Genomic DNA, 21,288 nt, shown 5'->3' with positions numbered 1-21,288 from the left:
GGTTCCGTCCAGTTTGTGCCTGGCCCTAGAAAAAGGACGAGGGCCTCAGGGCCTTGGTGGACCATGGGACGGCCGACCAGGGTCTAAGCCAAGGACCTACGGTGGGCCTACACATAGGGCATAAGCCTCTGCACCCAGTCCAGGAAGGGCTACGATGCGCACATTCATAAAAAATAAAAAAGGGGGAGATGTTGGGAGCCGCAGCCCCGAGCCCGGTCGCCTCACTTGGCGGACGTGAGGCCTGTAGTAAAGAGTAAAGCCTGAGGTAGATTACCCCTCCCATCGAGCACGTTAGTCTCCTGCTTACCGCGTAAGCAACCCGCTCAACAATATAGTCTGCCTGGCAACTGATGATGTTAGCCAATCAGCTTGCCTTGCTCACTTTAACATGATTGGACACTGTATCCGTATATATACTGGTGCCACCCCTGGGGGGGAAGAAGAAGCCCGGAAGTAGAAGCCCAGAAGGAGCCGCGGGGAGCGGACCAAAGGAGGCTTCGGCTGGGAGCGATCCCAGGGCAGGCTGTACGGAGAAGGAAAATAAAAAGAAAAGGTTGTCCACTGCCAGACTTTGTCGTGTGTCCTTCCTGCCGGCCAGGAGCGACATCGACAAGGGAAATTTTTATTTCAGTCAGAATTTCTACATAGAAGATACCTTCACCATGTTCGGGGTGACTTCAACATTTCAACATAGTGATTAAGACTGTATGTCTTGTGGCAGTGAATATATATAGGCTGCCTGGAGGTCTAGATATGAAGTAAATAACCTGGCATACACTGGATGCGTCTGGGCAAATTTCCTGAAGGTGTTGTATGAAATGTGTGTTGAGTTCTTTCCAGCTATTTCCTGAAACAGTCTGGTAATATCAAGATCTGGCACTCCAAAAACTGCCCGAAGTGCAGCAGCAAATTCCTGTTTTGTTATGAAACCATCGTCATCAAGATCAAAAAGCTTACATAACATTTGCAGAATCTTTTCAGTGTTGGTAGGATTGCACAGGACAGTCAGACCTATCACATACTCTCTGAAGTCTATGATGCCATCATTATTCCTGTCAAAGAGAGCAAAAAGTTGTCTCAAGGGCTCTGAAACTGGGAGTTTTAAATAACTTGAAAATTCTTCAATTCCTATCTCCCCTCCTTTTGAGGCAACTGCAATTGAAGCATATTCATCCAAATACTTATGAACATTATCCCAATCTAATTTTAATTTATGACCAATTTTTGTAAATTCTACCAAACCAGCTTCCATGGGGAGTTGAAGGTTACCTGCAGAAATCATCAGTCTGCAGTCTTCATAAGTGTGGTCTGTCACAGGCACTCCCAAAGCATTTGCCATGTTAATTCGAACTGCATTGGCAAAAAGGAGGGGGTCTTGTTTTTCTTCATCATTTGGGATATAAACAGGCATAAACTCAACTTCTACCCTGGTGAAAGGTTGACTCAGCGTCAACATGCAGGCCTGGAAGCCTGTAAACCCCTGCCAGGTCCAAGTCACTGTGTCCAGGGTGTTTGGATATCTGAGCAGCACTGGCTGCACAGGGACACCTGGAGAGAAGGCTCCTAGCTTAAAAGTGATCAGACAGGAGCGATTGGTGCACACGCCTTCTGGAAAAATCAAAATCTGCGGCCACTTCCTTCCAGATGTTACTCGCTTCAATATTTCATTCCTGGTATTCTTTCTAGAAATAGGGTCTTCTCGGGTCACAAGTATCGGCTCTGTTAACAGGAGGAGTTTCCCACCTATTGGAATCTGCACGTTTTGACTTGCAGAGACCACTGAAGGTAAGCCTGCCACAACACAGGCGATTGCATCAAAGAAAGTCGAGTGTGGTGCTACAACGAAGATGTGGGCCTCATCTCGAGTCGCCTTTTTCCCTTTTACTTTAACTATGAACCCAGCAAAAAAAATCGCCACCTGAAACAAAAATTTAAGTACTGGTTTCCTCAGACTTTTTCGCCAGTGTTTGGTCGGTTCGACTTGTTGAGCAGGAAGACCAAAGGTGGAAAGCACGACCATAGGCCAGAGGAGGATGAAGAGAAAGGCGAGGCAGGCCACACGCACCGGCACCAGCACAGTCCCGAGGAGGATGGTGCAAGCCCATCGCCACGCACTGATGTGCATCTGCTGCAGGAAGGGGTTGGCCACCACTGGCGGGAACAGGGGCTGGCTCCTCTCCTGCGCGACCGCGGTCTCCCATTGCTCTGTCTCGGTGTCCACAGACAGCTCAGCCCTCATGCTTGACTTCTCCGTAAACTCAGAATGTGGAGAGTTTGGCTCGGGGGGTGGTCTCTAGCATGCACCCCTTCCTCACATTCAAGTAATCTTTCTGTTTGCATATAGTTAGAAGTCTTAGAAGGGACTGTGTGTAATAAATAGGAAATGATGTATGACCTTTGAAAATTAGAAAAATCAAAGATGGTAAATATAACAAGCTACTTATAATCAGATCAACAGAAAATCATTTTTTTCTTTTCTGCAAACACCTTGCTTTTGATATATATGACTAATAAATTATTTTCACATAGCAAATTCTGATATTTATATTATGCATGTGTACCTACTACTGTATTAATTTGAATGGATAGATACTATTATAATTTTTAAATTTAAGTGCCATTACCACTTACAATTTATTTACTGTGAGGTGCTTAGGCAGATAGTTTGTCAAATTAATTTACTTTTACTATAAATTGATTTCTATGGAAACAGTTTTCTTTATCCTGTTTAACTGATGGCACACTTGAGCCTTTGTGTTACAAGCACTTTTGCACACACACTGAAAATTAGAGTACAGTCATTTTAATAGGTCAAAATTGACCTGGGTGTGATGGTGCAGTTCTGTAATTACAGCTACTCATAGCTACACAGGAAGAGAATCACAAATTCAATGTCAGTCTGGGCAACGCAAGGAAACCCTACCTTAAAATAAAATAGGCTAGAATTGACCATGACACATTTGATTATGTATGTGTGTGCATGTGTTACTGAGAACTGAACTCAAGGTCTTTGCACTGAGCTACATCTTCAGCCACCATTTTTCATATTTTATTTGAATCAAGGTCCCGATAAATTGCCCAGGCTGGGCTGCAATTTGTGATCCTTCTGCCTCAGCTTCCCACAGTGCTGAGATTACTGGCCTGCACCACCATGCCTGGCTTTGGTTCATAGTCTTAAAATTGGTCCACATGAACTATCATTCCAAAATGACATGACAGTAATAACAAACCTCAAAATTAATTTAATAGGTTTTCATTAAAATAAATCAGAATTACTTCTTTATTGTGTCAATATACACAAAACTAATAAGTCTTTTTTTGGTGGTTGTTGTTGCTCTTCAAAAGTGGTAAAGAGGGGGACATAATAAACCAAAGTTGTTGTGAACCAGGCTTGCTTCTATACCTGTTAGCATTTGCAATTCTGACATTGTGGAGGAATCTTATGTTTGCTAATCACTAATTTGAATTCCTTTTCCCCATAATTAAAATCATATTGTTGATCTGTGAAACATGTTTCCATCTAGTCTATCTATTGAAGAATATTATATTCTTCAATACAAAGCTGGTAAATGAAATGTGATGTAAGTGCAAGATCATAGACTTCATGGCCAGATGAATCTTAGGCTTGATCTAACACTTACGCTATGGGCATTGGCAAAGTTACTCATTAAATTTCATTTCCACATCTATAAATTTGTGTTGCACCCTACCTGGTAGTGTTGTTATGAGACACCAGTATAATGTATGTAAAGAAGAGAATTTGTATTGTAAATACAAGTTGCTATGGTATAATGAGAATTCTTAGAGACATTCCACTTTCTTCTGTCACTTTGAGAATTGTGCTTAGTGAGGTATACATTCTTTTCACTGATGTAGGACTAATTTGAGAACACAGTATAGTCTCTAATGCTATGATTTGTTAATGTTATTAGTTGTGTTCTTCACCAAAGGAGAACTCAAGGGAATGAGGAATACTCCCTTAGCTGGTATTATTCTCTGTTTTGCAGCTCTTCTCACTCTTACTTGTAATGTTCATTCCTACTGTTGACTCTGTTTAACTGCATTCTGTGTGTCCTTTTTGTGGAGGACCACCTGGACAACTCAGTTGTCTCCATTTTGGCTAAACCTGCCTTATCTCCATTTACTAAGCCAGTTCCTTTTCCCTTCAATTGGCTCTATGCAATGTAAATAGGGCTAGCTGAAGTGCTGATGCATAATCTTTGAAGCTAGGTGACAATCACTGTTTCCCTGTGATTCCCATCAAAACATGATTGAGCTGGGCAGGATATAGAGCCACCACTCCAGAGCTGTTAACTGGATTTCAGCCTCCAGATAAACTGAGGCTAAGACTTCCCAGGGCAGAAAAGTTGGCACATCAGAGCTGTGCTCACCCACTAAACATTAAAGCTACCTTAGTTGTGTTATGCAGATTGGTCTTCTACATACCCTTCTCTCTGTGTATTGCAAGAGGTGTTTTCATGCCTCCCTCATAGCCCAGCTTACAGAAAACACATATCTCCTGACATTTTCACAGTCACTCATCCTTAAGCCATTCCCTTCACAAATTAGTAAAATCCAGGTTAGGCCCTAGGTCGTCTTTGTTCTGATGAACCTTCATCCTGGCCAGACTTAGGACTCCTTGCCTCCCATAATTATAAATATGTCTTAATGTCTTTATTTTTGCCATGGGTTGCACTGGAAGTCATAAATTGGAATTAACTCACTAGAATTCCAATAACTTTTCCATGGAATTAAAAATAAAAATTTCCTGGACCTCAGTGAGGATGGGAAAGTGATCTCTATACTTTAAAAGAAAATTCCATGTACCCTCTTTCTTTTATATTCCCTGCTACATACAGCAACTTTTATATTCCTCTCCTACACACAGCAGTATGTCAAATATACAGTATTATAATAGTTCTTTATTCACAGTTTCAGTTCCTTGTGGTCAGCCACAGTTTGAAAATATTAAATGAAAAATTTCAGAAATAAACAATGCAGGGCCAATCATGGTGGTGAAAACCTATAATCCTAGCACATAGGAGGGTGATGCAGGAGTAATCTTTATTTTACTTAATTATGGGTCCAAAGTGCAAGAGCAGTGATACTGGCAGTTCAGATATGCCAAAGCTGTAAAGTGCTTCCTTTAAGTGAAAAGGTAAAAGTTCTCAATTTAAAAATCATATGCTAAAGTTGCTAAGATCCTCAGTAAGAAAAAAAAAATCTATCTATGAAATTGGAAAGAAGAAAAAAATTCATGATAGTTTTGCTATCACACTGGAAACTGAAAAAGAAATAGCCACAATACATGTTAAGTGCTTAGTCAGAATGGAAAAGGTGTTACTATACAATGTTTCATGTTGTCTTCAGCATCTTAGAATATATCTTCTGTGGATAATGGGGACCACTGTATTTATTCATTAAGCAAATATTTGATTGCTCACAGTGTACCAGGCTCTTATTCTAGACTCTGGATGTATATTAGTAAATAAAATAAAACAAAATTTTTGCCCTGTGGAGCTTAGATTCTAGTGCAGACAGAAAGTACAGTATTCAATTCTTGTTACATTGAAAGGAGCAGAAAGACATTTTATTTTCCTATTCATCAATTATGCTGGAGAATTCAGACAAGTAAATTAATGGATATGCATCCCTACTCTGCAATGTTTAACAAGTATATATACATAAATACACACATGGATGCACGCATACATACATATATGAATCTTCATGTCTCTTAAATTGACATGGCAAGATATCAGTTAAAAAAGCAATTTAAGTTTCCCAGTAGAAATAGTACTTACAGCCCATTTTAAGAATGCACAGTCATTTAGTTATATTTTCATATACATATATTTATACACAATTTGTGTGTGATTTGATAACTGAATTTTTAGTGGTTAAAAACAGCAAAAACTTTTAAATGAAATTAGCAGATTTGTCTTTCAATATGGCATAACTTTAATCTTTATTGTAGAAGGCACCTTATGTCAAGGTAAAGAAAACAAGAAACCAAAATTGAGCCATGTTCTCCAACTTATATACATTTATTTATTTGTTCAGATACCAGGAACTGAACTCATGGCCTCACACTTGCCAGGCAGGCACTGTGCTGCTGAGCTATATCCTGGCCCATATATATATATATAGTTTTTTTTTTTTTTTTTTTTGGTCTTTTTCCTTTTTATTGGTACCAGGGATTGAACTGACGACTGCCTGCTTGCAAGGCAGGCGCTTATGCCGCTGAGCTATATCCCCAGACCCCTGGCCCATATATTTTAAGGCAGATACTTTCAAAGGCAGATCTGTTCAAAATGAAAATCAGATGAAAATCAACATATCACATGTTCACACATTCACATGTTTTCAATACCATTTTCAGAATATTTATTTATAATCAAATATAGTAAAACAGATTTTTCCCCTAACAAAACATAAGATGAATAAAATTAGAGATTTCATTACAGACCCCATGTGGAAGATGAAGAAAACTCAGTCTTTTTTTCTTGTTTCTTCTTTTAGAAATGTCCATATCAATTTGTTCACTATGTCAGGCTGGTCTTGCTGAAGCCAATGACTGGCTTCTGACAAAATAGTCAATCTGAAATAGTTCTTAACATACATCTTTGTGACTTCAGCCATCTCAACCTCCATGAATGCATCTTTTTCTCCCCACAATAGCAATGTTGGAGTGGTTACCATGTGATGCTTGAGAGGCAGGCAGCTACAAAATAAACATGTAAGTTTTGAAATTCATTGTAAAAGTTAAAATACTATTTTCCACAATGCTTTATTACACTTTTCACTCTATACATTCAAAGGTAGTAATATTGCCTCTAACGAGATAAAAATTGATTTGGGGTAATGGAAATCTTATTTTTTATAAAGCATATAAAAACAGATAATATTTCATAAGGTAGAGCATGATTAGGGAAAAATGTCTATAAAGTCTCCTTAAAGAAGTACTAATGAAAAATGGTTGAGAAATGCCACATTAGGCAGTCAACTTTATACAACAAAACAAATGAAAGGTTATTTAAGAAAGAGCCCATTAAATTTTCAAATTGAATGAAGCTAGCAAAAATTTTTTGTAATTTTTATTTTATAGAGAATAAAACCAAGCAAAATAAAACAGGATAAAGCCAATCAAAACAAAACAGTGTACGTGACACAGGACTTCAAAACAAAATAATAGGAAATCAACAATGGTTACCATAAGGCTTTTTGTTGTCTCCAAAATAGCTGCCCATACATTCAGACATAGTAAAGATCAAACACAACAGAACAAAATAGAACCAATAGAACAAAACAATGAATGCGGTAAAGACTTCCAAGAAAGATAATAACAAATCCAAAATAGCTACCATAATATATCTTGTTTGAAATAAGAGGCTAGCAAAATTTATAGAGGACTACAATTCAATATGAAATTCAGTGCTATGAAGAATTTATAGAAATGCTAGAATTTATGAGGTGTGATAAAAGATATTTATACTGTTACTTTTTAAGTACAGTTTAAATTACTGTTAGATAATCTGATGTATTTTATCTGAAACCCAGAGCTGAAACATCAGAAAATATATATGGACTTGCCTTTAATATTACATGATACTAGATTTATTTTGCAAGAAGATTCTTTTTAAAACAAAGTTTTTATTGTGTAGTTTCTTAAATACAGAAGAGTATAAAGAATAAAAATAAAATCTGTGCAAGTCCATCATCAGATGATCTCTTAGTCATTTTCCTTGAATATAGTAGGAACTATATTATAAAAACAATACAATAAACGTTTGCAAATTTTCTTTTCTACACATCACAGTCTCAGGAGGGCTTTATGGGAACCTCAATTTTTCTAGTTGGTAAGAAGCTCCAAAGTCCCAGAATTGTGACAGGCTTTAAAGTGAGGTCAATTGGAGGATTAAGCTCTCAACCTATGTCATATGATGCCATCTCTAAGTAGATGCTATTAGAACTGAATGACAGGACACCTTGCCGTTGTCTCCCGCAGAATTACTTGTTTGTTGGGGGTCACAGAGGCCATCTGTTTTGATTCATGTGAGAGTAAAGTTGCTTCTTTACTCTAGACACACATTAATGTTTCCTAAAATTTCTGAACCTATGGAGTTTTCTAAAATTTTGTTGTTAATTTCTAATTGCATTGTGTTCAGAGAACATAATCTATCTGATATTAGGTTGAGTTGTTTTACAGTCCAGTATGTAACCAGTCTTTGTAAATATTTTTCAAAGAATTGTTTATAAGATCAAAGATGTTAACAGGACAGTGCAAATATTTTATAACAATAGATTACTTTTCTGCTTGGTTGATAAAAATCTCATGAAAAGTGGGTTAAAATCTTTTATATCATTTTTGTAGATTTGGCCTTTTTTTCTAGAAGTATGTTAATTTTTACTTTCTTTTGATATACTATATAGATCCTATAGTTAACTCTGATTCCTGGTCCATTTTGATTCCTTGAATCTAGATTTTGGAGAGTACTTAGATCAAGCTGTGATCCTGGGGAGACTCCAGGGTGGTAAATAAGGGCCAATTTCATGCTTGAGTACAATGAAATATGTTTAATTTGTAGTCTTATTATATGTCATCCAGTCATGTTTTTAATTATGTACTTGGCTTGCTTATTTGGTATGAAGAATTGCCCAGGGGCATCACTTGAGTTTTCAGGTCTGCTGTGACCTTCACCCAACTATATTTAATCCACAACAATCTAGTTTTTTTATTTTTATTTTTTTGGTACCAAGGATCGAATTCATGACCTTGCATTTGCCAGGCAGGCACTTATGAGCTAAATCCCTCACCCCAACAATCTAGTTGAACAGTGTCTTTTGTTTTTGTAATTTTATGAGTTCTGCTGTTCACAGGCTAGGGCTCTCTTTCCTTTCCTCTCTCCTTCTCTCCTCTCTCTTCTCTCCTTCTGTCCCCTTTCCTCTCTCCTTTCTTTCTTCTCTCCTCTCTTTTCTCCTCTCTTTTCTTTCCTCTCTCCCTCTCTGCTAAATTAACAGGATGCTAGCGCTTCCTCTTGGGAGTGCAAGTCTTTCTAATGAACAATTGTTAGTAAAAGATCTTCAGAAAGATGAGATTTCCCCTCTTGTAGCTGTTTAACAGCATACTATTTTGTATCTCGAAGTTAGCTCTCATAAGGAAATAAAATGAAAACAATTTTTAAAAAAACTATCATTCTTGTCTTCTGTCTAAAACTGAGACTTGCATGAAAACACATCATTATCTCTATTTGCCCTTTACAAATGTATATGTATATATTTGTAACGTTTTTTGCTGCTAGTCTAAAAAGGAGATCTGAATTTATTTCTTCTGCCCTCATTTATATCTTAAGATTCTTCTTGGATTCCACACTAACACCAAAAGTTTGAGAGATTTGTTTTATTTAAACCAATACCTGCTATATAACTTTTTCTGTCTTTTAGCAATTTTGTATTCTCATGCTTTATTTGTATCTGCATAAATACCATAAAGCTGGAATTTTTAAAAACCTAATCTGGAACCTTTTAACTGGAAAGTTTAATGCATTCACAATGACTGTACCCACCAACACATGGACTTGTTTTGTCATTTTATTTTGTGCTTTTTATTTTGTCTTCTTCGCTTCTTTTTTATCTTTTCTATGTTCCTTTGAATTTCTTATCCCCCTCTACTGGTTTTAAAATGTTTAATACATTCTATTTCTATTATTTTCTCAGAAAAATTCTTAGTTTAATACATCTACACATACATACATACATGTATAGTCTGTGTAAATACATATATATGTGCTTAAAATTTAAACCTACAACTGTAAATATATACATATTCTTAGCATCTACTATACATTTATATATATATATATATATAATTTCTAATTCTATCCTCATGTCAAATACATCCTGTTTTAAGTTTTCATTTTTTTCTCTAAGTTATGTTTTAGTTAATTTTTTGAGATACAATTTCCAATTAACAATTCTCTTTATCTTGTATGAAATGCTATTTAATTGACTTTAGTGGTCATTCATTTTCTAAAAGTTCATCCAGATTTTATAAAAGCTATTTCTAGTCTGTTCCAATAATGACTTACTCTTCTCATATTTTTATTCTTTTATATATTTAGTAATTTAAGTATATGTTATAGTCTATTTCTATTTGAAATTGATAGGAGTTCTGCTGCAATTATATCCTGATTCTCATTAATAGTGGGTTGTTGGTTTTTTTGGTTCTGGGTATCAAACTTACTACCTCACGCTTGCAAGGCAAGCACTTATTATGCCGCTGAGCTAAATCCCTGGATGGTTGTTGGTTTTTATAATTTGCATCATGAACTCACTGTCAGAAAATTTTGAAAGAATATTGTTCAGTCTAAAGAAAAATTTCTGCCAGGCATTCCAGGGAGTGATAATAGCCTAAGACATATTTAGATATAATTTCTGCCCTGAGAATTCCAGTATCATAAAATTACTCAACTTACCTCTTAAATATTTATTAAATCTATCCCCTTTCTTCATCTCCACCGCTGGACTGCTGTAGTTCTTTCACATCCACTCTGAATCTCTCCATTACATTGTCCACACTATGGTCTGAGTAAACTTACCCAAATATGTATATGTGCTGCTGAAGGGAGCACAACTTATCAAATATGAGCTGGGTAAGTTTCTCTCTTCCTCTCCTTTGCTTAAAACTCACATTCACTGGCTTCATAATCATGCTCTTACATTCTTGATATGACTCACTTGGCTCTTCATGGTCACCTGCTAGCTACCTTTGGGACCTCTCTTTGTCCCATGCACTTCTCATCCTCACTTGGGGTGTTCTAGCCACACTGGCTCTAATTCTTGTTATTGGAAGCCACAACATCCATCTTCCCACACAGCTTTGGTCCACACTCTTTCCTACTCCAGTTTTCCTACCCTTAATTTCAACAAATAGTTAAATCCTTTACTTCCTTGCTCAAACATCACTTCCTCATCCTCAGTTCTCCTCTCTCTCTCTCTTCTCTCTCTCAGTCTGTCTCTGTCTGTCTCTCTCTCTCTCTCTAGTCATTTTGAGACAAGGTCTTGCTATGCAGTTCAGGCTGACCTTGAACTCATTTTGTAACCCGGGCTGATCTTGAACTTGCAGTGATCCTCTTACCTCAGCCTCCTGAGTGCTGGGATTACTCTCATCTCTTCCTTTCAACATTTTTCTGTTAGTTTATAACCACAAATTCATCATTCTGGTTAATTGCTAATGTGTGGCTTTTCCACAACACTACAAGCTTTCATGAGACCAGGAATCTTGTCAAGTTTTGCTTATCACTGTAGCTTGCATATTAACAGCCTAGAACATAGAAAGTGCTTAATAGAATTTTTGGGGGTGTAGATAGGGTTTTATTATGTTGTTCAGGCTGGTTTTGAACTCACTATGCACCACCATGCCTAGCTCAAGAAATATTCTTAAATAAATCAATAATCATTAAAATATAAATCTACTCAAACTAATTCAAAGGGAGAGATTAAGTGAACAGAATTACAGATAAAACAAGTGACAGCTATGTGGAGGATCTACTGTACTGTATTTTTCTTTTAAATTTTTCATACGTTTGAAATTTTCCATAAAAAGACTACACAACTACTAAAAATTCAGAGTATTGTATTTGACTACTTGGGTAAGCAGTAAATTTAATCTTAAAATGTTGTTTTTTTAGAATCAAACTGAAATAGTTTACTTAACCAAAAATAAATTATACTGACCTGAAAATATTTCGGTAATGGTTAATTGGACCACTTAATGCTCCAGGCTGAGAAAAGACATAAATATAAGCTTCAAGATCTTCTGTTGTTAATTGACATCCTTTTCTTCCAATGCCAGTGCTCTGACTGGTAAAGAGATGTTTCAAAGTCTAATTTCAGTGAAAAGAGAATGAATAGACTTTTCAATTATCCAACAATAGCTAAATCTTTAGCTTTAAAAAGGGATGTGATCAGTGTACAGTGACAAACCTTAACTTTTGTTCCAGCTAAGTTCAAGATTTCATTCTTTAAAAACACATTTTTTGAATTTTTGTGTTTGATTGCTTTATATTCTTCGCTTTTAACCTCTTTTGTATAACGCACCTTTGTGAGCAGTTTCCTGTATTCTTAGTGCCTTTTTGTATTCTATATGGTCCAGTTCATGTGCTACACCTATTAAAAAGCCATCCTCAATATTCCAGTTGTTGCTTATTGACAACCGATCTCCTCCCCCATAAAGCTGTTCAAACATTTTTGGTCACATTATCAATAAATATACTTTACATCATGATCCAGTTCATGGATCATGGTTCATGGTTTCATAAATACATGAGATTATGAGATTTTATTTTTTGGTTTTTTTTTTTTGTTTGTTTTTGGTACCAGGAATAGAACTCATGATCTAGTGTGTTCCAGGCAAGCACAGTGTTGCTGAGCCATATCCCCAGCAATATATGCAATAAAAATTTAAAGAAACAATCCTTGCTCTTAAAGTACACATTGATATTTTAGTTAAATTCTGTTTTAAAAAATTCTACTTGCAAGCCAATAATAGTGTGTAACAAGTATGTACTTGTTGGAGAGCACTACGAAGCAGCTCTGAACAGGACTTAATATTAACTAATTGGCTTTCTATTTATTTGTGAGTCTGTCCTAGGCCTTGACCCCTTGCCTGACAATGGGAGCTGATTCATAGTAAGTGAACTTCTGTGAATCACTGGTCCTGGCTGAGGCCTGTAGTGGCCTGTGAGGCCAGGAGATACCTCAAAAGGCAAGACAAGGCCACAGCTGTGGACACTTGGCTCAAACAGCAATTAAGTCCATAGAGACTGCAGCTGCAGAAATTACTCCTACAGTCTCACTTTTACCATGTCTTCATGATAAGATGGTTCTCCTAAAATGACATGATTCATTATCTGGAGACATCCTTGAAGTGACTCCCAAGGTCCTGCTCATTGCCTGCACTTTCCTCAGTTTCCCTGCCCTTTGTTTTGGACCTAATAAAAGTGGGGTGTCCAGAGAAATCCTTGTCTTAGCCCTCAGAGTCTCGAGCTCAGCTAACAGGTTTGACCCTCTAGAGTCCTAACATCATACTACTTGTCTCATTTTATTTAAGCCTTTGCTGTATACTTGTTTGGGAAATTGGGGATGTAGCTCAGGACCCAATAACTGAACAGGGACCTAAAATCCTTGGTCTAGGAATTTTCACCTGAACCAGTAAGTCCACTCAGAGTTGAAAAGTTTGGATATGGAGGAGGCCTTCACAGAACAAAAGCTTCACCAGGGATGCTTAGAGAGAAGTGAAGGAAGAAAAAGGGTGAGTCTTTCCACTGTGAAAAGCCATTTTATCTGGGAGTAAAATATGGGGCAAAATGTTTCAGCCAAGGAGCAAAGGTATTTACAACTGCTCCAAAGCCTGCTTAGGGGCTCATGTGCCAAAAAAAGACTTTAAAATATTAAAAGAGGTAACCAAATATAATCCATAGTTTCCTCAAACAGTCACTACAGAAATTGATATTTGGGAAAGAGTTGAAAAAAATCTTTAAAAGGCACACAGAGCAGGACAAATCATTTACCCTGAGATGTTCTCAACTTGGAATCTGGTCCATTCAGTTTTAAGTCCATTAAAGAGATGACAGTCAATGGTCTCTAATTCGGACATAGAAGGATGAGAGCTCCCAGCTGAGGCACCAGCCACCAAAACAAAATCCCTAGAGGGATCACCTCAGCAGGGGCCAGAGCCTTTACAAAAAGTATCTCATAGGGCTTTATCCAAAAACTTACAGGTAGTGCAGGAAGAGGCAGCCACATAGGGAGCAAATAATACCCTCACTGCTTGCTTCCCAGTTGGAACTGAAAGAGATGCTAATGATCATGAGCATTTTGTTCATATGCCTTTTGAAATACAACTGCTAAAGGGGTGCTTATGCTGCTGAGCTAAATCCCCAGCCCCTACTGTGAGACTCTTACAAAATGTTTTGGATACATATCAATTGACACCTTATGATATCAAACATCTGGCACAAACATGCCTGTCTCTTGCTAAATTCCTTCATTTTGATGTAAAGTTAACTCTTGTTTTGGAGCAGGCTCATAAGAACAGGAAGGGTCCCTATCCATGTCCAGTAATAAATGAGGAAATGCTTTCTGGAACAGGAATATATAGTACTTGAAGAACAGATTCAATGGCCTGAAGAGCTATATCCACAATTGGCAGAATTAGTTAAAAAAAAAAAAAAAGGGAGGAAAACTATTCCAGAGGATGATGTCCTTTTTACATATTCTGCAAGGACACCAGGAACACTTTACTCAATTTTGACAAAATTACAATAAGCCATTCACGGACAGGTATCCAACACAGAAGCTGCGAACATTTTCACTTTACAATTAGCATATGCAAATGTTAATTGGGATTTTAAACAGGCTTTAAATCCTATAAAGTCAACTAATGATTTAACAACATATATTCGAGCATGTCAGGACACTGGAACTGAGTCCTACAGGACAACTATGATGGCTCAGGTTATGGCTAGTCTTGCAAATGCAAAAAGGAATAATGTGAAATGTTTTAACTGTGGAAAATGGGACATACTAGAGAAAATTACAGAGTTCTTATTAGATCTAATAGGACAGATGCTGCAGCTGCAACCCTGCAAGAGAAAAGTGCCTCTGGTGAGGAGGACTTGAGTTCCACACCTGGACTCTATCCGAGATGCCAAAAAAGGGAGGCATTGGGCCAAATATTGTCATTCTAAATTCCATAAAGATAGTACACCTTTGCCAAAAAAACGAGATGAGGGCCTTTCCTCAGGCTGGCAGAACAACAGAGGAGGCATGGCCTGTGAGTCAAAATGACAGTCAACTTTACCCAGTGCAAACTCACCAACAAATTCAAGAAGAGCTTCAGAGATGGCTCTCTGGAGAGACATTAACTCACTCATCAGCAGAATGATTCAAAGTGCAGGATTAAATTTTCCTGTAGTTTGCAGAGTCACTCTCATTGGAGATGACAAGCCCCCCCAACTCCCACAGGAATTTGGGGTCCCCCACTTGAAGGAACAATTGGTCTTGTACAAAGGAAAGCCTGATCTAAATTTAAAAGAAATAACTGTTGGGCCTAGTGTGATTGATGGTGATTGTTGGGATGAGATACAAGTTCTTGCAAGTGCTATGGATCTCTGGTTTTTTTTTAACAGTTGGTGCAGTTGATTTTATTACCTATACAGAAGCCTTCTTTTGTTAAGTATAGACAGCTCAGAGCATCAGAGCAAAACTGCAAAAAGAGAAATTTATTTTACACAGGAAGTGACTAAAAACAGGCTGTTATGGATTAAAAACTGGTGGTCAACTTAATGTCGGCTGGATTACATCTGTATGGTACTGAGCATAGATGTTCCACCTGAGGAAAGTTGCCAGCATAAATAGAGACGTGGAGGAGAAGCCATGGGTTGAGGCATGGAGGCATTGTGGGTTCTCCTACATGTTGCTGTTTGAGCCATTAGGTTCTTCTGGAGAAGCTCTGGACCTCACATTGAGCATTGCTTTCTGGCTCCAGAGGAGATGATGTATGCCACTTGGTCTCCAGGATGAACTCGTCACGTTGGCTTCCTGGCATATACTTGACTGTGCTTATCATTGGAGGAGCTTGGGGCCTCCATGTCACTGAGGATGGCCGTGGTGCTTTTCAGGACAGCCCTGGTCTTTGTTATGAGTGTGGCTTCTTGGCTCCAGCATAGAACTCTCATCCCACTAGCACAGCTCCTTTAGCCCACTGGCATGGATATTCTGGCTTCCACCGCTGGCCTTTGGGTCTTCCCAGCACAGATTCATAAAGAAGACTGGTATGAGTCTTTCTTGTGGGTTCTGGACCTCCAGTTGGACTCATGGGAGGCATTGTCATGAGCTCTGAGTTTTCATCTGGACTCACGTGGGACATTACTGTGGGATTTAGGCCCTTAGCTAAATATTCTATGTATTTGGTGTTGCAGATAGATTTCCTGCAGTTTCTTGAGTTAACTCTGGGTAACCGTCATAAAACAATATTATAAACTCCATGTCCTGATTCTAATTGTTCTGTGCACAGCCCATGACTACAACACAGGGCTATGTGTTTTATAAAGATTAATGGAAAATACTTTGAAGGTCTAATAGACACTGGTGTGGATGTGTCGGTAATTACATTAGAATGGCCTGCTATGTGGCTGACACAAAGGGTTCCTATGTCCCTTAATGGACTGGGAACCCCTCAGCATGTGCTGCAAAGTGCCTCACCCCTGCCTTACCAGAGACCAGACCAACAAAAAGGTTTCCTTTTACTTTAGGTGGCACCTATTCCAGTTAACTTGTGGGGAAGAGATTTGTTACAAAAGTGGAAATTAATGCTGACTAATAATTCTGATTTTAAAACCAAACAAACAAGTTCCAATTTGAAAACTTAACAAACAGATTCAGACCCTAAAATTAAGAAAATGATGATTAAAATGGGATATCAAAAAAGACAAAGGACAGGGAATTAAACAGCCTGTTAAGATCACATCTAAAAATGATAGGCATGGTACCAGTTATCAGCAGGGTTTTTTTTTGACAAAGGCCACTGATGATTCACCCCACAAACAGCTCTGCCTTTACAATGGAAAACCAAGGAGCCTGTTTGGGTAGACCAATGGCCCTTTAAAAAGGAGAAGCTAATTCAATTACACAAATTATTTGAAGAACAATTACAACTAGGACATTTAGAAAGCTCAGGTAGCCCTTGAGATACTCATCTTTGTTATTCCAAAGAAGTTAGGCAAATGTAAGTTGTTACAAGATTTAAGAGCTGTAAATGCTTGCTTACCAGTCCTATGGGGTGCTGCAACCAGAACTGCCAAATCCAACTGCAGTTCCCAGAGACTAGCTTCTCATCATAATTGATTTTTAAAAAATGCTTTTTTTAACACTCCTGTTTTTCCCCCAGATAGGCTATATTTTGTCTTTTCCATGCATAATTTAAACTTTAAAGGAATAATACATCTAATAATGTGGAAGCAAGGTTATACTTATGTCTTAACAAGTGAAATATCCACAAGAAATACACAGCATTGGTGGGAGACACAACCAATGCTGTAGACAGCCTTATGTGATGGCTCCGACAACCTGGGCCTAGAGAGACCTGCCAATCAGCCAGAGAATTGACTGCCATCTCCCCCAAGAGACCAGAAGAGAAGACAAGTGATCCAGTGGAATGACATCCAAGCAACAATTTGTGATGCTAGAGATAAAGTCTCCGCAGGGGAATTCCACCAACCCTTGAAAATTTTTTTCTTGCCTTAATGGCTCTGCTGGCAGCATCTGTATATATGACACCAGTCTCAGGAGTGGAGTAATGGACTTAAGTCCATGATCCACCATTACTTAGACCCATTACTTGGGCAGATTCTCCACCTGAGATTTACCATGACATTAGACATGACTGGTCCTAAATTAAGTGTCACTACAAGACAACTCATTTCTGCATGAATCATTTGCTGTATAACAAATCTATGCATCCTTGGAAAGACATAAAGAAACATGTACAAGGAGCTATCCATCAAAATGTTTCTATGGATATTGATGCTCTCCAGAAGGAGGTGTTGTCAATGTCCCAACAAAACCCAAAATTTGATGAACAAATTCAAGATTAGGACAAATTTTCTGATGCTTTAGATCAATTAAATTCATTCAACTATCTGAAGGCTCACTTCTGGCTTTATGTTGGTACATTGGAATAATCTATGTGTTTCTCCTTATTCTATTCATAGTTTATCAAAGAGGAGCCAAGACAGGCCAACTCCCAGATAACATTCAACCATAACTTACCTTGATCCAGCTGTTGTCACAAAAACAAAAGGAGATGTTGGAGACCACTATGAAACAGTTCTGAGCAGGATTTAAAATTAACTAATTGGCTTTCTATGTTTATCTGTGAATCTGTTCTAGGCCTTGTCCCCTTGCCTGGCAATGTGAGCTGATTCATAGTAAATGAACTTCTATGAATCACTGGTCCTGGATGAGGCCTATAGTAGCCTGTGAGGCCAGGAGACACCTCAAAAGGCAAGACAAGGCCACAGCTGTGGACACTTGGCTCAAACAGCAATTAAGTCCATAGAGACTGCAGCTGCAGAAATTACTCCTACAGTCTCACTTCTACCATGTCTTCATGATAAGATGGTTCTCCTAAAAATGACATGATTTACTATTTGGAGACATCCTTGAAGTGACTCCCAAGGTCCTGCTCATTGCCTGCATTTTCCTCAGTTTCCCTGTCCTTTGTTTTGGACCTAATAAAAGTAGGTAGTCCAGAGAAGTCTTTGTCTTAACCCTCAGAGTCTCAAGCTCAGGTAAAGGGTTTTGACCCTGCTGGAGCCCTAAAATCATACCACTTGCCTCATTTTATTTAAGCCCTTGATGTACACTTGTTTAGGAGATTGGAGATCTAGATCAGGACCTGATATATACTCATTTAACTGACAGTTCTTTAATAATAGGAAAGAATGAAGCTTTTCCCTACTATTTCTGTATAAACTATATTTGAGAACAACAAAATAGATGTGGAGAAATTCTTTGCAAAAGAATTTCAATTAATGAAGGCAGGAAGGATGACAGAAGTAAAAGAATCATTATTTTGCATACTTTAATTAAACAATAAACCTAGGCTATCATCATCATTGTGTGCTAACACTCATTTGGTGAAAGGGGGTCAGGAAATTTTGGATCAACTAACAATTCATGGGCCCACTGATTAGTGCTGGCATCGTAAGACAAGGAATATCCTTCTTCAAGGTGATGCATTAGAAAATATATAGCATTGTGCCTCTTGCTATTTTTAAATTGAGTTGCCTATATCATCAGGTATAATAGAATTGATCAAAACAGTACAGAACAAGACCAATAAAACCTACACTGGAGACTTTACAGGACTTCAAAAAAAGATAATAGTCAAACCATAATGGGCATCATTGTATATCTTATTGCCTTCAAAGTGGTTGCCTAAACCCTCAAACTTGATACTATCAAACAAAATAGAATATAGTATAATCAAGGCAGAACAAGATGGGGAGAGCAATACTGGGGTTCAAATCAGGTTAATAGGAAAACAAAAAAGTTACTATAATATGTCCCACTATTTTTTAATTCAGTTTTCCCTTAATTAAAAAATGCGAAAAAAATAGATTAATTTAAAAGGGGGGGAGGAGATTGAGATAAAAGAGGACATTGTAACAGAACAACGCAGGTCAGAGCCGAAAATTTAAGCATCATTGTGTTTCACCACCAGATAATCTAACACAATGGTAACCACTTTTGATCACCTGGTATTCTATTTTTGCATCATGTACTATGCCCGTCCTTCTGTTCTAACTGATTCTGTTTTGCTTAGTCACGTTTGGTTTTATTCTCTTGAAAAAAAGTAATAAGAACTATGGGAATAATAAAACCCAAAAAAGTGTAAGTGTTATTGTAAAAAAGAGAGGAAAGGAAGGTGGACTAAGGGATATAACAGCAGGTATGTTTGAGTGTGTAGATGGAAAACCATATTAATACTGAGCTTTCGTTGGATCATTGAACGGAACTGTAATGTCCACTTTATATGCTTTAATTTTTTTTTTTTTTTTTTGGTCTTTTTCCTTTTTATCGGTACCAGGGATCGAACTCACGACTGCCTGCTTGCAAGGCAGGCGCTTATGCTGCTGAGCTAAATCCCCAGCCCCCATATATGCTTTAATTTTATAATTTGGACAACTGTTTCTAAGAAGACAATATGTAACCTATTAACTAGTGATTTCTTACTGTATATTTTTTTCTTGAAATTCTGTATTACTTGTACCCTTTTACTGCTTTGTTTTTATGTCCTTTCTTTTTTCTCTTTAAATAAAAAAATAAAAAAATTAAAATTAAAATAAAAAAATATATAGCAACATCTCACAAGTGTTATCATAAAACTTAGTCTAATCAAGTCTCTAGATATGTAGTACCTATGAAGTAGAGAAAATATGGGTTGAAGAAAAAGTTAAATATCACCATGATGAATAAATTAATCAAAACCAAAGTGTGGATCTTTCTTCAGGAAAAATAAATATTATTTTAAAAGAAAAACAGCTAGAAAAGTATTTGTAATGAATTTTAAAAGCCATAATAGCCAGGTACCTTGACATGTGCCAGTAGACTCAGCTATTCGAGTGGCTAAAGCAGGATAATCATTTGAGCCCACAAGTTCAAGACCACTTTGGACAACACAGTGAGACTCTTTTAATTTAAAAAAAAAGCCACAACAGTGAAATACAATGCATAGACCTTGTTGGTTCCTGATTCAAACAAATGAAAAATATCAAGAAAATTGAAATTGTTAAGAAAATCTGAATAGATATTAATGATTTAAAAGCTGTCATTCATGTTGTTAGGTTTGACAGTGGAGTTGGGCTACATTAAAAAAATGAAAACACTGATAATTGGAAGGTAGCTCAGTGTAGAACATGCACTTAGCATATGTTAGGAGTAATATGTTTGGTTCAATCTTCAGCCTCAAAAAAATTCCTGACTTGGCAGAGATATATACAAACTTATTTCCAATAAAATTATGTTGTCTTTGAAAATTTTTCAATATCTAACATCATTCTGGACATACAAGAAATGTTGAATATGGTTCCAATGTACTTGCTTATCGGTGTATATAGTACTCCTACACCTGCATGTTTGCTTTGTCCAGAGGTGTTCTTTATTCCCAAGGGCTTTCAATTCTGTTGTTGTCAAACTTTCTTGTCTAGTATTCATAGTCCTTCATCTCTCCATGAAATGTTCTCCAAAAAGAACAATGCCTGTAGAAATATAGGTTCTCACAAAAAATTGGACAGCTGGGCATTCAAATATATGAATGGAGACTATAAAAGCAACTAAGTCTGTAGGTTAGTCCTTAAACCACTCATTAAGTTTCAACATTTTAATATCATTTTACATTTGTAATGTTTATCTTACCTTGAAATCATTTATTGAGAACATAAATTCTGGAAACTGTGGTATTTGGAAGAAATAGTAATAGCTGGATTTGAATAGCTGGGCAGGGTGTTGTAAAATATATTCTGAAATTAAAATGGTATGTTAGACTTTACTCCAGAAGTATAAGTTATTTACTATTGAAAAAAAATTTTAGGACAATGTTACCTTTAAGACAATCACATAAAAGCATGCACATAAAACAAGTTATATTGCTCTTTAGAACAGTATTTATAATTTTTAATTTTATAGCTTTTAGTATTTATAAAATTTATAGCACTTTAAGTA

At 37.1% G+C, this 21,288-nt stretch overlaps 2 protein-coding genes across 4 annotated transcripts in view; both read right to left on the bottom strand.

The window, feature by feature from the left end:
- Positions 1 to 658: 658 nt before the first annotated feature.
- LOC100719929 (lysophosphatidylcholine acyltransferase 2B-like) lies at positions 659 to 2,605 on the bottom strand. Its single transcript, XM_003478933.2, has one exon. It carries the CDS (start codon positions 2,237 to 2,239, stop codon positions 698 to 700), a length of 1,542 nt encoding a protein of 513 aa, XP_003478981.1. The 5' UTR covers positions 2,240 to 2,605; the 3' UTR covers positions 659 to 697.
- A 3,423-nt stretch (positions 2,606 to 6,028) lies between these two features.
- Ephx4 (epoxide hydrolase 4) overlaps positions 6,029 to 21,288 on the bottom strand; it is a 32,207-nt gene continuing 16,947 nt past the window's right edge. For all 3 annotated transcript variants that reach the window (XM_003479157.5, XM_063254190.1, XM_063254194.1), the window contains 3 exons: positions 20,983 to 21,086; positions 11,737 to 11,885; positions 6,029 to 6,724 (listed from right to left, as the gene is read on the bottom strand). In XM_003479157.5, the coding sequence (XP_003479205.1) occupies positions 6,493 to 6,724; positions 11,737 to 11,885; positions 20,983 to 21,086 (485 nt within the window). In that variant the 3' untranslated portion in view covers positions 6,029 to 6,492. The remainder of the gene's footprint in view (positions 6,725 to 11,736; positions 11,886 to 20,982; positions 21,087 to 21,288) is intronic.

Source organism: Cavia porcellus, unplaced genomic scaffold, assembly GCF_034190915.1.
Source record: "Cavia porcellus strain 051 isolate PalLab524CR breed Dunkin Hartley unplaced genomic scaffold, mCavPor4.1 scaffold_1, whole genome shotgun sequence".
NCBI lineage: Eukaryota > Metazoa > Chordata > Mammalia > Rodentia > Caviidae > Cavia > Cavia porcellus.
This window is presented reverse-complemented; position numbering and strand designations above follow the sequence as displayed.

What these genes read in the sequence shown, in the direction of transcription:
- LOC100719929 (XM_003478933.2), bottom strand. Translation starts at nt 2,239, where the DNA reads ATGAGGGCTGAGCTGTCTGTGGACACCGAGACAGAGCAATGGGAGACC.